Below are 13,299 nucleotides of genomic sequence, written 5' to 3'. Positions count from 1 at the left end.
AACCTGATTCTTTCTCTGGATTCTCCTGTAACCTGTGTTTCCATGCTTTCCAGCCATCGCAGTTTGATTCCCACAATTTTAGTTCTGACGTGGCTGCTTGTTGCTTGTCCCGGAATCAGCACATTATCCTTTCCCAGCTCATGACCTCCTGCACTCACCATCTGTCCACTTCAAAGCCCTTCCTAATCGCACTCAGCCCTTAGATCACACCAGAGAGAAAAGGTGAGGACCAAGCATTGAGAAATACACAGTCATTAGTGGATATAAAACTGCTGAGAAGCTCTAGCATAGGGGTTTGAAAGAAAGAACGATATCCAGGGTAGTGTAAAGTCACAGAAGCCAGTGTACTATGCAGGGTCAAAAAGGAAGCTTGGAAAGACCAATTGCTAATATTTTTTACACCAAATGAATCAGGTGAAGATCATAGTGAGGAAGAAAGCACCATTTTAGAGAACTAGGATAGGAGAATCAATAAAATACTTCGTTTAGTTTCATTTGTCAGTGTTGTATGAATAAAGAAACAGATTTTATTTGACTTTAACTCCCTGGGCAGATCCCGCCTAAAGATAGAAGTGTTTTTTTGCAGAACCTAAGTCAGTCAAAGTCACATTAACTGCTATCCTGATGTTCACTTAAAGGAAGATAAACCATGTCTTGGAAAGAAAGGAGGTGAGCCAAACTGGAGGATTTCATGGTAAAGCCAGGAGTTAATTATATCAAGCTTTTCAAGAGAAAGTAGGTCTGAAAAGAACAATGATCAAGGCAATATTTGAGGGTGTTATTTTTTAAAATCCTTTTCTCAATGCTATGAATTTATTATATATATATGATTTATTTTGGCATCATGTATTGGTCTAATGTGGCTTCTGAGAATTGAGAATTCTATCTGAGGAGTCCTAGTAGGCTGAAGAAACAAGCTTATTTTAGTTATCAATTGCTGCATAACAAAAAACCCAAACTCAGAGGTTTGAAACAATGATTTATTATTTGTTGTAATTCACTTCGAGGTTGACTGGGTGGTTTTTCCACTGGTCTCACCTGAGATCACTCATGCAGCTTCACTCAGCTGGTGGTCAGTGGGGACAGCTGGGTCTCTCCCTCCATATGCTCTTTTACTCAGGTATGATATCTCAAGGCATTTTTCCAAGACAGTAAAAGAGACTGAATGGTCCAAGTTCTACCCTTTGAAGTTAATGTCATCTGCCACATTTCTTTTGGCCGAAACAAGTCACAAAAGCAACCCATTCAAAGAATAGGAAACATAATCTCCACCTCTTGATGGGAGGATTGGGCAAAATCACACGGTTAAGGAGCGTTTGTTGTTGTTTAGTCACTAAGTTGGGAATCCCAGACCCTCTGACCTGCCTCCTGAGAAACCTGTATGCAGGTCAGGAAGCAACAGTTAGACCTGGACATGGAACAACAGACTGGTTCCAAATAGGGAAAGGAGTACATCAAGGCTATATATTGTCACCGTGTTTATTTAACTTATATGCAGAGTACATCATGAGAAATGCTGACCTGGATGAAGCACAAGCTGTAATCAAGATTGCTGGGAGGAATATCAATATCAATATGCAGATGACACCACCCTTACAGCAGAAAGTGAAGAAGAACTAAAGAGCCTCTTGATGAAAGTGAAAGAGGAGAGTCAAAAAGTTGGCTTAAAGCTCAACATTCAGAAAGCAAAGATCATGACATCCGGTCCCATCACTTCATGGCAAATAGATGGAGAAACAGTTGAAACAGTGGCAGACTTTATTTTCTTGGGCTCCAAAATCACTGCAGATGCTGACTGCAGATATGAAATAAAAAGACTCTCACTCCTTGGAAGAAAAGTTATGATCAACCTGCTGCTAAGTCGCTTCAGTCATGTCCGACTCTGTTTGACCCCATAGACGGTAGCCCACCAGGCTCCCCCGTCCCTGGGATTCTCCAGGCAAGAACACTGGAATGGGTTGCCATTTCCTTCTCTAATGCACGAAAGTGAAAAGTGAAAGTGAAGTCACTCAGTCGTGTCCAACTCTTAGTGACCCCATGGACTGAAGCCTGCCAGGCTCCTCTGTCCATGGGATTTTCCAGGCAAAATAGTACTGGAGTGGGGTGCCATTGCCTTCTCCGATGATCAACCTAGACAGCATATTAAAAAGCAGAGATATTACTTTGCCACTAAAGGTCCGTCTAGTCTCGGCCATGGTTTTTCCAATGGTCATGTATGGATGTGAGAGTTGGACTATAAAGAAAGCTGAGTGCTGAAGAATTGATGCTTTTGAACTGTAGTGTTGGAGAAGACTCTTGAGAGTCCCTTGAATTGCAAGGAGAGCCAACCTGTCCATCCTAAAGGAAATCAGTCCTGAATATTCATTGGAAGGACTGATGCTGAAGCTGAAACTCCAATACTTTGGCCAACTGATCTGAAGAGCTGACTCATTTGAAAAGACCCTGATGCTGGGAAAGATTGAAGGCGAGAGGAGATGGGGATGACAGAGGATGAGATGGTTGGATGGCATCACCGACTCAGTGGACATGAGTTTGAGTAAACTCTGGGAGTTGGTGATGGAAAGGGAGGCCTGGTGTGCTGCGATTCATGGGGTCGCAAAGAGTAGGACACGACTGAGCAACTGAACTGAACTGAATTGAGTCACTAAGTCATGTTGGACTCTTTTGTGACCCCATGAACAGTAGACCCCAGGGTCCTCTGTCCATGGCATTTCTTAGGCAAGAATACTCAAGTCAGTTGCTGTTTCCTTTTCCAAGAGATATTCCTGACCCAGGGATTGAACCCATGGCTCCTGCATTGGCAGACAGATTCTTTACTGTGGAGCCACCAAGGAAGCACTAAAGGGGCATGACCATGGGTTATTGTGATTCACTGGGGCGGTTGATGTGGTAATCTACAACAGTCTACCCTAGGTTTTGATGATTCACCTCTTTCTCACATGATCCTCTCCCTTCCCCTTCCAAAACTGTCTGTGTCTCATCCAGTCATGGCATAAGGCTCAGAATCCACAATCTCATAATCTGCATCAGGTTAAGATGTCAGTGAGGTTCCTTGGTTACAGTTCTTAGATTCAGACACTTGTGAACTAAAAAGGCAAGTTATCCGCCCATTTCCTCAGGTACCAATGTATACTGGAGAGATAGAAAAACCACACTACCGTAGACACTGATGTTCAAAAAGGAGAAGGGAGAAGTGTACAATTGTTACTGGTCCATAACAATTTGGAAATCCAGCCAGGTGCATGTTGGCAAGTTTCTATACTCCAAGAGTAGGCAGAGTTCCTTGATTAGGGCCCAATTCTACTCTCTTGAAATATATGCCTAATCTTCTGTTCTTCTGGGCTCTGGGCAACACTCTCAGCTCTGCCCTCTTGGTTGTTCTTCCTTCTCAGTAAGAAATGACCCATGCTTGTAAGAGAGAAGCTTTCTCATCCTGTTTCCTACTCATTGAACGATAGATGCCCAGAAGCCTCTTCTATTTCAGTCTCTTTCACTCCAAGTTGTGATGTTTTTTTCAACACGACTCTTTTAAAACTTTGTGGATATTCTATAAAGTTGTTCAGGTTCACTCCATACCCCTAAAAGGCACATCAATAATTCTTTTGGAGGCAGTGAGCTGTAGTGCTAGTTTCTTCCTTACTTTTTCAAAATCCTTCTTTCTCAATGAAAGAAGAAAGTGTTAGTCACTCAGTCGTGTCCTAGTCTTGCAACCGCATGGACTGTAGCCCACCAGGCTCCTCTGTCCATGGAGTTCTCCAGGCAAGAATACTGGACTGGGCAACCATTCCCTTCTCCAGGGGATCTTCCCAACCCAATAGGGAAGCTCTTATGTACATAAAAGTGTATGTTTCACATTATACAAATAGATATGCCATATAAAATATTGTGCATAAATTGATTTTTTAAAAAGACAGTGGAGTTTATCTCATTGTAGAATTTGCAATTTGATCAATCATCAATCCTTTGATAGTTTGGAGACTCAGTAGGTAAAAAGAGGGATGGTTCTGGAGTCATACCTGCATTTGAATCCACTCTGCCATGGGACCTTGAACAAGTTTACTCATGCTCATTTGGTGTCAGTTTCCTCACCAGTAAAATAGAAATATAGATATTCTGTGCTTACTATCTTGCTGGGTTGCTAAGGAGAGTGGAGCTAAATTATGCAAACCAACTGACATATAATAAATTATAGTTAGATTACAGATATAGAAATAAACTTATGGCTACCAGGGAGTGAAAGGGGGAAGGGTTAAATTGGAAGATTGGGATTGATGCGTACACACTGCTATGTATAAAACAGATAACTAATAAGGACCTACTGTATAGCACAAGGAAGTCTACTCAACACTCTGTAATGGCCTATATGGGGAAAGAATCTAAAAAAGAGTGGATACATGTATATGCAGAACTGATTCATGTTGCTGGACACCTGCAACTCAGACAGCATTGTAAACCAACTATGCCCCAATAAAAAGTTTTTAAGTAAATAGATAAATAAATTATACCTAGAGCTACAGTTCTAGAGCTGAATAAAACATTAGTCCCCTTCCAGAGCTAACTCCGTATCAAAACGTTTTGATGGCATATTCTGCTGTTATACACATTATTTATAAGAGTGATATACTACTGATCTTGTTGTTCTGCTTAGCTGCTCAGTCGTGTCTGACTCTTCACAACCCCGTGGACTGTAGCCCACCAGGCTCCTCTGTCCATGGGGATTCTCTAGGCAAGAATACTGAAGTGGGTTGCCATGGCCTCCTCCAGAGGATCTTCCCAATCCAGGGATCAAACCCAGGTCTCCCACATTGCAGGTGGATTCTTTACCCTCTGAGCTACCAGGGAAGTCCCCTACTACTGATCTAGTCTATTATAAAACACACCCCAGAAGTAGGAATTATAAAAGATATTTTTAAATTCCACATAAGTAGAGAGCCTAATATTTTCTTCCTGCACCCAGTAGACTGTGTTTTTCTCAGGGAGTGCTAAACTCTGTGGCAGTATCAATGTTCATATAGAATGAAAGTGCAAGAGGTCTCCAACAATCACAGATGTCTCTCAATTAATATAAATATCTACTAGAAAACATTGTGCAAGGTACTTTTTGCAGCAGAATGGTTTCCCTGGTAGCCCATCAAAACGTTGTTTTATCTACGTGAAAACCTAGAAGCCTAATATTTAGAAAAGAAACACATATTTTGAAATGAATTTCAAAGAGTTTTTTTTTTTATTGTGCATCTTTTCTTGTAAATAATGACCAACTACATTTGTCTTCTTTTTGTGTTTTAAGCTATTAGTTTGTTCCTTGAGTTAGACTATTATATCTCCTCCCATTTCACTAATTCTTTTAACTACATTTATTTTACCTTTGATAACTGCTTTTAGCCCTGTAATTTTCATGTTAGTTTTTGACCAACTGACAGTTTGATTTTCTGGTCCAATGTATAATACATACTTTATTCCATTTAATATCCATAATTTTCTTTTCTTACTCTAATACACATGACACTTTGTACTTCTTATTCTGTGTCTGTACATTCTGTACATACTAACTTTAATTTTACTGTCTGTACTTTGAATATAATAATGGGAATATATCAAATCACATTGCTTTTTCTACTTCTTGTTAATGGAATTTTTAAGCTAGTAGACATTGACTGTGACTGTAGTATCAGTCACTGTCTGATTTCTAAAACACAAATATAATTAGACTAATTTGTTTCGAAGAAAGTGCTTAATTGAGAAAAAGGCAAATAGGCAAAGCATTAATAAATTCTAATAGAGTATTAAATCTAATAATTCTTTATTTATCATAGTCCTTTTAAAATACATATTTACAAGTACTATTATCTTGAAGGCATCTTGAGTCCTTTAAAGAAGTAAGCTTCATATAATAATAATAATTGTTATTATTTTTATATATTTTATATATTAGTGTATTAGTCACTCAGTCATATCCATATCCGTCTCTTTGCGATCCCATGGACTGTAGCCTTCCAGACTCCTCTGTACATGGAATTCTCCAAGCAAGAATACTGGAGTGGGTTGCCATTATCTATAGATAACATTTAAACATACTGAACATGTATTAAGTACTATGCCAAATATTTTACCTAGATTATCTCATTTGATTAGCACAACACATTAATGAAATAAATATAAAATTATGACTTGAATGCAGACCTGTTTGACTCAAAGTCCGAATGGTGGGTCATGATGCTGTATGTTGCCTCTGATAATGAGTATTCATGACCCCAAATGATTACTTGGCAAACTTGGGATAAAGAAAGTTTTATTTGTAGTAAACATTTTCATTTTGGGATAATTTATTTTACATTCTGAATCTAAAGAGCAATCCTAATGTGTATAATTTTTTTGAAATTTACATAATCTTTAAAAGTTTTCATATGCTTTATATTAATGCATTTGGCACCATGTACTTATTGGATTTTTATTTAGAATTTGCCAACTGTTTCTCTAATTTGATAGAGGACTAAATATCAAACAACCCGATCAGTTTCTATAAGATCTGGCTTAGGAAGTAAACAGAATTATGAGACTAAGTGCTAAAGTTCATCAGTGAGAGAAAGGATAAAACATATCAAATTAATTTTTTTTAAAGTCAAAAATAAACTGTGGAAAATTCTGAAAGAGATCGGAATACCAGACCAGCTGACCTGCCTCTTGAGAAACCTGTATGCAGGTCAGGAAGCAACAGTTAGAACTGGACATGGAACAACAGACTGGTTCCAAAGAGGAAAAGGTGTATGTCAAGGCTGTATATTGTCACCCTCCTTATTTAACTTATATGCAGAGTACATCATGAGAAACCCTGGGCTGGAAGAAGCACAAGCTGGAACCAATATTACCGGGAGAAATATCAATAACCTCAGATATGCAGATGACACCACCCTTATCGCAGAAAGTGAAGAGGAACTAAAATGCCTCTTGATGAAAGTGAAAGAGGAGAGTGAAAAAGTTGGCTTAAAGCTCAACATTCAGAAAACTAAGATCATGGCATCTGGTCCCATCACCTCATGGGAAATAGATGGGGAGACAGTGGAAACAGTCTCAGACTTTATGTTTTGGGGTTCCGAAATCACTGCAGCCATGAAATTAAAAGACACTTACTCCTTGGAAGGAAAGTTATGACCAACCTAGATAGCATATTAAAAAGCAGAGACATTACTTTGCCACTAAAGGTCTGTCTAGTCAAGGCTATGGTTTTCCCAGTGGTCATGTATGGATGTGAGAGTTGGACTGTGAAGAAAGCTGAGCACCGAAGAACTGATGCTTTTGAACTGTGGTGTTAGAGAAGACTCTTGAGAGTCCCTTGGACTGCAAGGAGATCCAATCAGTCCATCCTAAAGGAGATCAGTCCTGGGTGTTCATTGGAAGGACTAATGCTGAAGCTGAAACTTCAGTACTTTGGCCACCTCATGCGAAGAGTTGACTCATTGGAAAAGACCCTGATGCTGGGAGGGATTGGGGGCAGGAGGAGAAGGGGACAACAGAGGATGAGATGGCTGGGTGGCATCATCGACTCAATGGACATGGGTTTGAGTAAACTCCCGGAGTTGGTGATGGACAGGGAGGCCTGGTGTGCTGCGATTCATGGGGTCGCGAAGAGTCGGACATGACTGAGCGACTGAACTGAACTGAACTGAACATTAGAACATTGACAACCTGCTTTAAAGGACAAACTCATATATTGGAAATGTAAAATTTGGATTTCCCTATATTTGTCTTGAGTCAAGTTCTTCAGTCTGTAAAAGGTGAATGTATCATGTACATGCATGTTTTACTTCAGGAAATATGTAGGGTGACATTTTTGCTGTTCATCAAATAATTTTTCAGTAATTGAAGCTGAGTAATACTAATAAAGTAGTTGACATGTCATGATTATCGCCCTGTTATTATCAGGTTTTCAAATTCTTATTTTTCTAAATATGTACGTTAATAAAATTCAAGTACTATGCAAAAATGAAATATACCAATGACTACATATATAGTCTATTAATATATGGTATATATAGTCTTCTGTTTATAAAAAGAGTCATTAAAATTTTCTTGTGAAAATTTTCTCAAATTTCAAAGCTTAATATAATTATACTACTCTACATTTCTCAGATATTTGTATCATCCAACTGTATTAATTTTTAGTCTCTCTGCCACATGGATGAGTCTATAAAAATTTAAAAGATTGTATTCCCTCTCCTGTGTTTTAATATTCTCTATTAATAGATAGCATTTATTTACATAGACACACTTTAATTAAATTGTAGCTCAGAAAGTTTTTCACTGTTGTAATTAGCTTTATTACTTGTAGAACTCTTTCAGGTTATATCAGTTTCAGGATACTTGATTAAAGTATTTAGATTATCTCTGGTGTCAAGTTACATCTTTAAAAATTATCAGTGAAGAAATTGCTTTGTATCGCATTAATAACTTTTAAGTTTTTAATTATTTTTAGCTATTATTCTTAGAATTCTAAGTTACCCCACAAGTTTTTTTAACAAGAAACTGTACTTAGTGAAATTTTTTAAAAATTTTAGTATTTTATAAAAATGTTTTGTATATTTCAGCTATTGAAGCAGAAAAACATAGTAAAAAGCAGAAAGGAAGAAATGTCACCACACAGGTAAAAATTCTGCTAAATCATTATATTTTCCCAACACAAATTAAGCTATATGCACTATTAACAGTATTTATTTGGTATGCTCAGAATTTCTTAAACTAATTTTTGACTATTGTTTCTGTTATTTTTTTCCATTTTCAATCCACATTTTTTGTTCATCCATTCAACAAATAGTTACTCATTCCACTGTGAGAAGAAAAGAATGTCATCAGGCTTGAGCCTTCCTATAAATCATGGTCTGTCTGAGGTCCTAAAATACCAAGACAGAGACCAGCCCGGCTTATAGAGCCACAGATCCTTGTTAAACTTGATTAACCTCAGGATGTCTTCTGACATCTTGAAAGAATTCAGCATTTTCAATCTGTTCTCAGCCCAGCAACCCTTGCTCCTTTCCTTAAAACCCTTTCGTGGCTTCCCACCTCATGCCAAGTAAAACCAATGTCTTGCTTAACAGGCTCTGTGATCTGGTCCTGCTGCTTTTTCTCTGACATCACCTCCCTTACACACCATTCTAGACACACCGGACTCTGTGCTGTTGCTCAGAAACCCCCAGACACGTGCCCACCTTTCTGTTTTTTCTGCCTGGAATTTCCCTGAGCCCAGATGTCCAGGTGGCTCCCTTCCCTTGCTCAAAAATCATCTTTTAGGAGGGTCTTTCCCTAGGCATTCTGTGAAGTTGCAATCACTCTATCCAAAACTACTAACCCTATCCAACACTTTGTACCTCCCTTCCTTACTGTAACAGAACTGCCATTGTGTAACACTTTGTTATGTTTGCGGTCACTCTCCCTCCTCTAGAATATAAACTCCATGACAGCAGGATTTTTTGTCTCTGCTATTATCCCAGTAGCTAGAACAGTGCCTGGCACTTAGCAGGCACTCATTAAATGTCTATTGATTAATGACTAAATCTAAAATCCAGGTTAAACAGGTAAACTTTGAAGAAATGTTTGCATAACTTAAAAACTCTCTACATTGCAACATTTTCTAAACCCCTCCAAATTTAGCTTTCCCCCATTACCATAACTACCACATCCCATAAGTAGCAGTGGGATTGTTATCTGCATAAATAGAAGTGATCTTGGCAAAAAACTCAGTTTGTCCTTGAGCAGGTAGAGACTGAAGGACATGTGCTTCATCAGGTCATTTTGTTTTCCATGATGCCTTGTGATATGCAGTGCCTACCCAATAGCATGTAAGAAGACCCAAGCCTTCTTTGGGTCTGAGGATCACCTTACTACCTGGGACCAAGGATATTGATCAGGCCCATAAGTGTCCTCCCTAATGCCCAGCATCAATAGATGAGGCCTATATAGTAAACACAGGAAAGGACCCCAACTTTACCCATGGATAGCCAAGCAAAAAAAGAAAAATATGAACTGTACTAGAGATCTTAGAATATTTGGGGGAAAAAAGTACTATTTTCGTGTCCAAGATGGGAAAATATGCGAGGGTAGCCTATTGGACGGAGAAGGCAATGGCAGCCCACTCCAGTACTCTTGCCTGAGAAATCCCATGGACAGAGGAGCCTGGTAGGCTGCAATCCATGGGGTCGTGAAAAGTCGGACATGACTGAGCGACTTCACTTTCACGTCTCACTTTCATGCACTGGAGAAGGAAATGGCAACCCACTCCAGTGTTCTTGCCTGGAAAATCCCACAGACAGAGGAGCCTGGTGGGCTACAGTCCGTGGGGTCGCAAAGAGTCAGACACAGCTGAAAGACTAACACTTTCACTTTCACGGGGCAGCATTACTACCCCCATTTTACATTTACATTTAATAGTTTACATTAACTGAACTGAGTCACAGAGAGGTTAGTTAACTTGCCCACAGTTAGACACATCTAATTAGTGGTGAACAGAAAATACTATGAAGAGAATGGAAATAATAGTCTTAAAAATCTATAATACATTTCTTTGGGGATGTGAGCAATTTGGATGAACAAGTTACCTGTTTATATGTTAACAAGTAATCAAAGTTTCTTGTATTTAAAATGTAAAGTTGTGTGTTTTTAAAGAATAAAACCAATTAATTAACTTCCAAACAAAATAGAATAAACCCTTAAGTCAAATCACTAGCCTTAGCAGGATACCTTACTCTTTTAAACATGAAGCTATTCAATGTGCATCCCATATCCCAGGACTGTTTTTGCTTGTGTGTTTGTTTGGTTTTGCTTTCAGGCAAAAAAACCACAGGACTGGCCCTTCTTTGGAAATGTCTCTAGGTACAAGAAACATGAAAGAAAGAGCGTGTAGTTGCTCAGTCATGTCCAACTCTTTGCGACCCCAGGCTCCTCTGTCCATGAAATACTCTAGGCAAGAATATTGGAGTGAACTTCTATACCCTTATCCAGGGGATCTTCCCAAACCAGGGATCGAACCGGGGTCTCCTGGGTCTACGTCATTGCAGAAAGATTCTTTACCTTCTGAGCCACAAGGGAACATGCCAGGCACAAGAAGAATGAGCTAGCCACAAGTAAATTAGGATTAAATGTACAGTGAGATAAATTCAACCTTGTTTCCTCCAAGTCCACAAATCATTTAGTTCCTCCTGAGAGAAGATGTTCCCACTCTTCCTGTGCTTTAAGAAAGCAATGGATTTCCCCAAAATAAGGAAATCAACACATTCGTTAGGATTCCCTCTACTCAAGACACTCTATGTGAAATGAGAACTACACTAAAGAATTTACAGTGCATCCGGAATTAGCTGAGTAGATATAACACGAAATACATGATGTAGAATCATCTCAGCTGTTGCTTATGAAGAAGGGAAGCTATCACAAGGTCCGAGGAGAGGGAGATCACTATGGGTCAGAGAGAAGTGGAGTTTGAGTTGGGTCTGGGACCAGGCATGGTAGTTGGGATAACAGGAAAGAGGTAGCAATGAAGACTGTAAGCAAGGGCTTCAGGAGGGAGGAAAGAACCTGTTCTATTTGGAGAACAGGGAATAGAAGAGTTTGGCTGTTGCAGATGTTCAGGCAGGTGTGGGAGTAGTAAGAAATAAGATTACTATGACATTTTTAGGCCATACTCTGAACAGTCTTAGATCTTGCGCAATGGAGTTTGATTCTATCCTGTTGTTACTGAGGACTGAGGGCTTGTGAGCTGGTCAGTGATGTGTTCAAATGGATCCTTAGGAAAAGCTCATCTGGCATGAATTTCAGGAGGCGGGGGAGTGAAGCAGCAGCAGAGCCAAGTAAGACATTATCAAAACACTCTGTCACTCTGATTAAGAGCTATATTCAGTCTCTAATGGGCCTTGGAAGTTTGAAAACATACTTCCAAAGCACATACTTTAAACTTGGAGTTTAAAAACATACTTCCACTGGGTTTGCCGTTTAAAAACTAAAAATACACATGAATCGTCTTTCCACAGAAAATCCTGCCAAGGGTACCTCTGAAACATATCCAGAAACCAGCCACTATCACCACTTCCGTCTACCATCTTCTGACTTGACTGCCACCATCAACTCTCACCCAGTTTACTTCAGCAGGCTCCTTTTTTCCCCACTCTTTCTCCAACGTTAAATATTCTCCACACAGTATCCAGGGTGGTCCTTTGGAAATTTAAGTCAGTCAGCATCGCTTTTCCACGCAGAACACTCCCCAGGTCTCTGCTTCACACAGAATGTGATGGGCAATCCTGAGGGTGACCTCGGAGCTGCCTCTCTGTCTTCTCATTTACCCGCCACCGTATTCTGCTTCAGCTGGGCTGTCTTACTGCACCCCTGCTTCCTCCTGCTTCAAGTCTTCTCTCTTTGCTATTCCGTCTTCCAGGACTCTCTTTCCCAAGGCGTTTGTATGACTAACTCCCTGCTTCCCCACAAAGGGGTCTACTCAAATGCTATCTGAGAATTTGTCCCTTCCCATCCATGTCAAAAACACCCCAACTTCGATCAATTCCATCCCTTTCACTCTTGCTTTTTTAAACCTCCTTTAATCACTGGATTCTTCTTCCCCACCAGAACCTCAGCTTCATGAGGACAGAGAATACTTTTGTTCATGGCTATCTCCCCAGATCTTAGAACAGGGTCTGAGATAGACAATAAATACTTGCTATTGAATTATGTAATCTTTTAAGACTTAGAGGAAGGCTCTCTGTCTGCTGGGGCTCCCTGATACTTGCTCCAACTGGCTGTGTTTCTGCCCACTCTTGCTGGGTGAGAAAGGAATGAAAATTGGGAAACAGCCTCTGTAGAAGGAGGAGACAGAAACAGCAGGCAATCAGAGGCATTTGCCAAGCTTCACTGCCTCCTCAACTTAGCTGTTGGCTGTTTTTGAGTTGAAAAATTAAATTTCTTATAATAGCAATAACATGATAATCCCATTGTATCACAGATGCTGTAGGCCCATCAAAATCCATTTTCTCTTCCTCATGACACCCAAATATCCCAGCTCCCTGTGCAGTTGGGTGGGGCCATGTGACAGCTTCAGCCAATGGAAAGTGGATGAAAACACTGTCTGCCACTTCTAGGTCTGGCCTATAAAAGAAAATTGAACAAAGCAAATCAAATGTAACAAAGCAAAAACAAAGAAGCAACAACAACAAAAATTTTCTGCATAAGATCTTCTGTGCTCTTTCCCTTTCTGTCTGCTAGATATCAGTCAACACTCAGGGAAATCTTGGAATCCTCATGTTGAAGCTAGCATAGCCTCTGTCTGCC

The 13,299-nt window shown here is 39.7% G+C and overlaps 1 protein-coding gene across 1 annotated transcript in view; it reads left to right on the top strand.

Annotated features, from left to right (window-relative positions):
• Positions 1-13,299, top strand: part of SEL1L2 (SEL1L2 adaptor subunit of SYVN1 ubiquitin ligase) — a 105,535-nt gene that overhangs the window by 20,305 nt on the left and 71,931 nt on the right. The window contains exon 2 of the mRNA XM_061125968.1: positions 8,583-8,638. Coding sequence (XP_060981951.1) covers positions 8,583-8,638 — 56 coding nt within the window. The remainder of the gene's footprint in view (positions 1-8,582; positions 8,639-13,299) is intronic.

This window comes from Dama dama, chromosome 23 (genome assembly GCF_033118175.1).
Source record: "Dama dama isolate Ldn47 chromosome 23, ASM3311817v1, whole genome shotgun sequence".
NCBI classification, from domain to species: Eukaryota; Metazoa; Chordata; class Mammalia; order Artiodactyla; family Cervidae; genus Dama; species Dama dama.
This window is presented reverse-complemented; position numbering and strand designations above follow the sequence as displayed.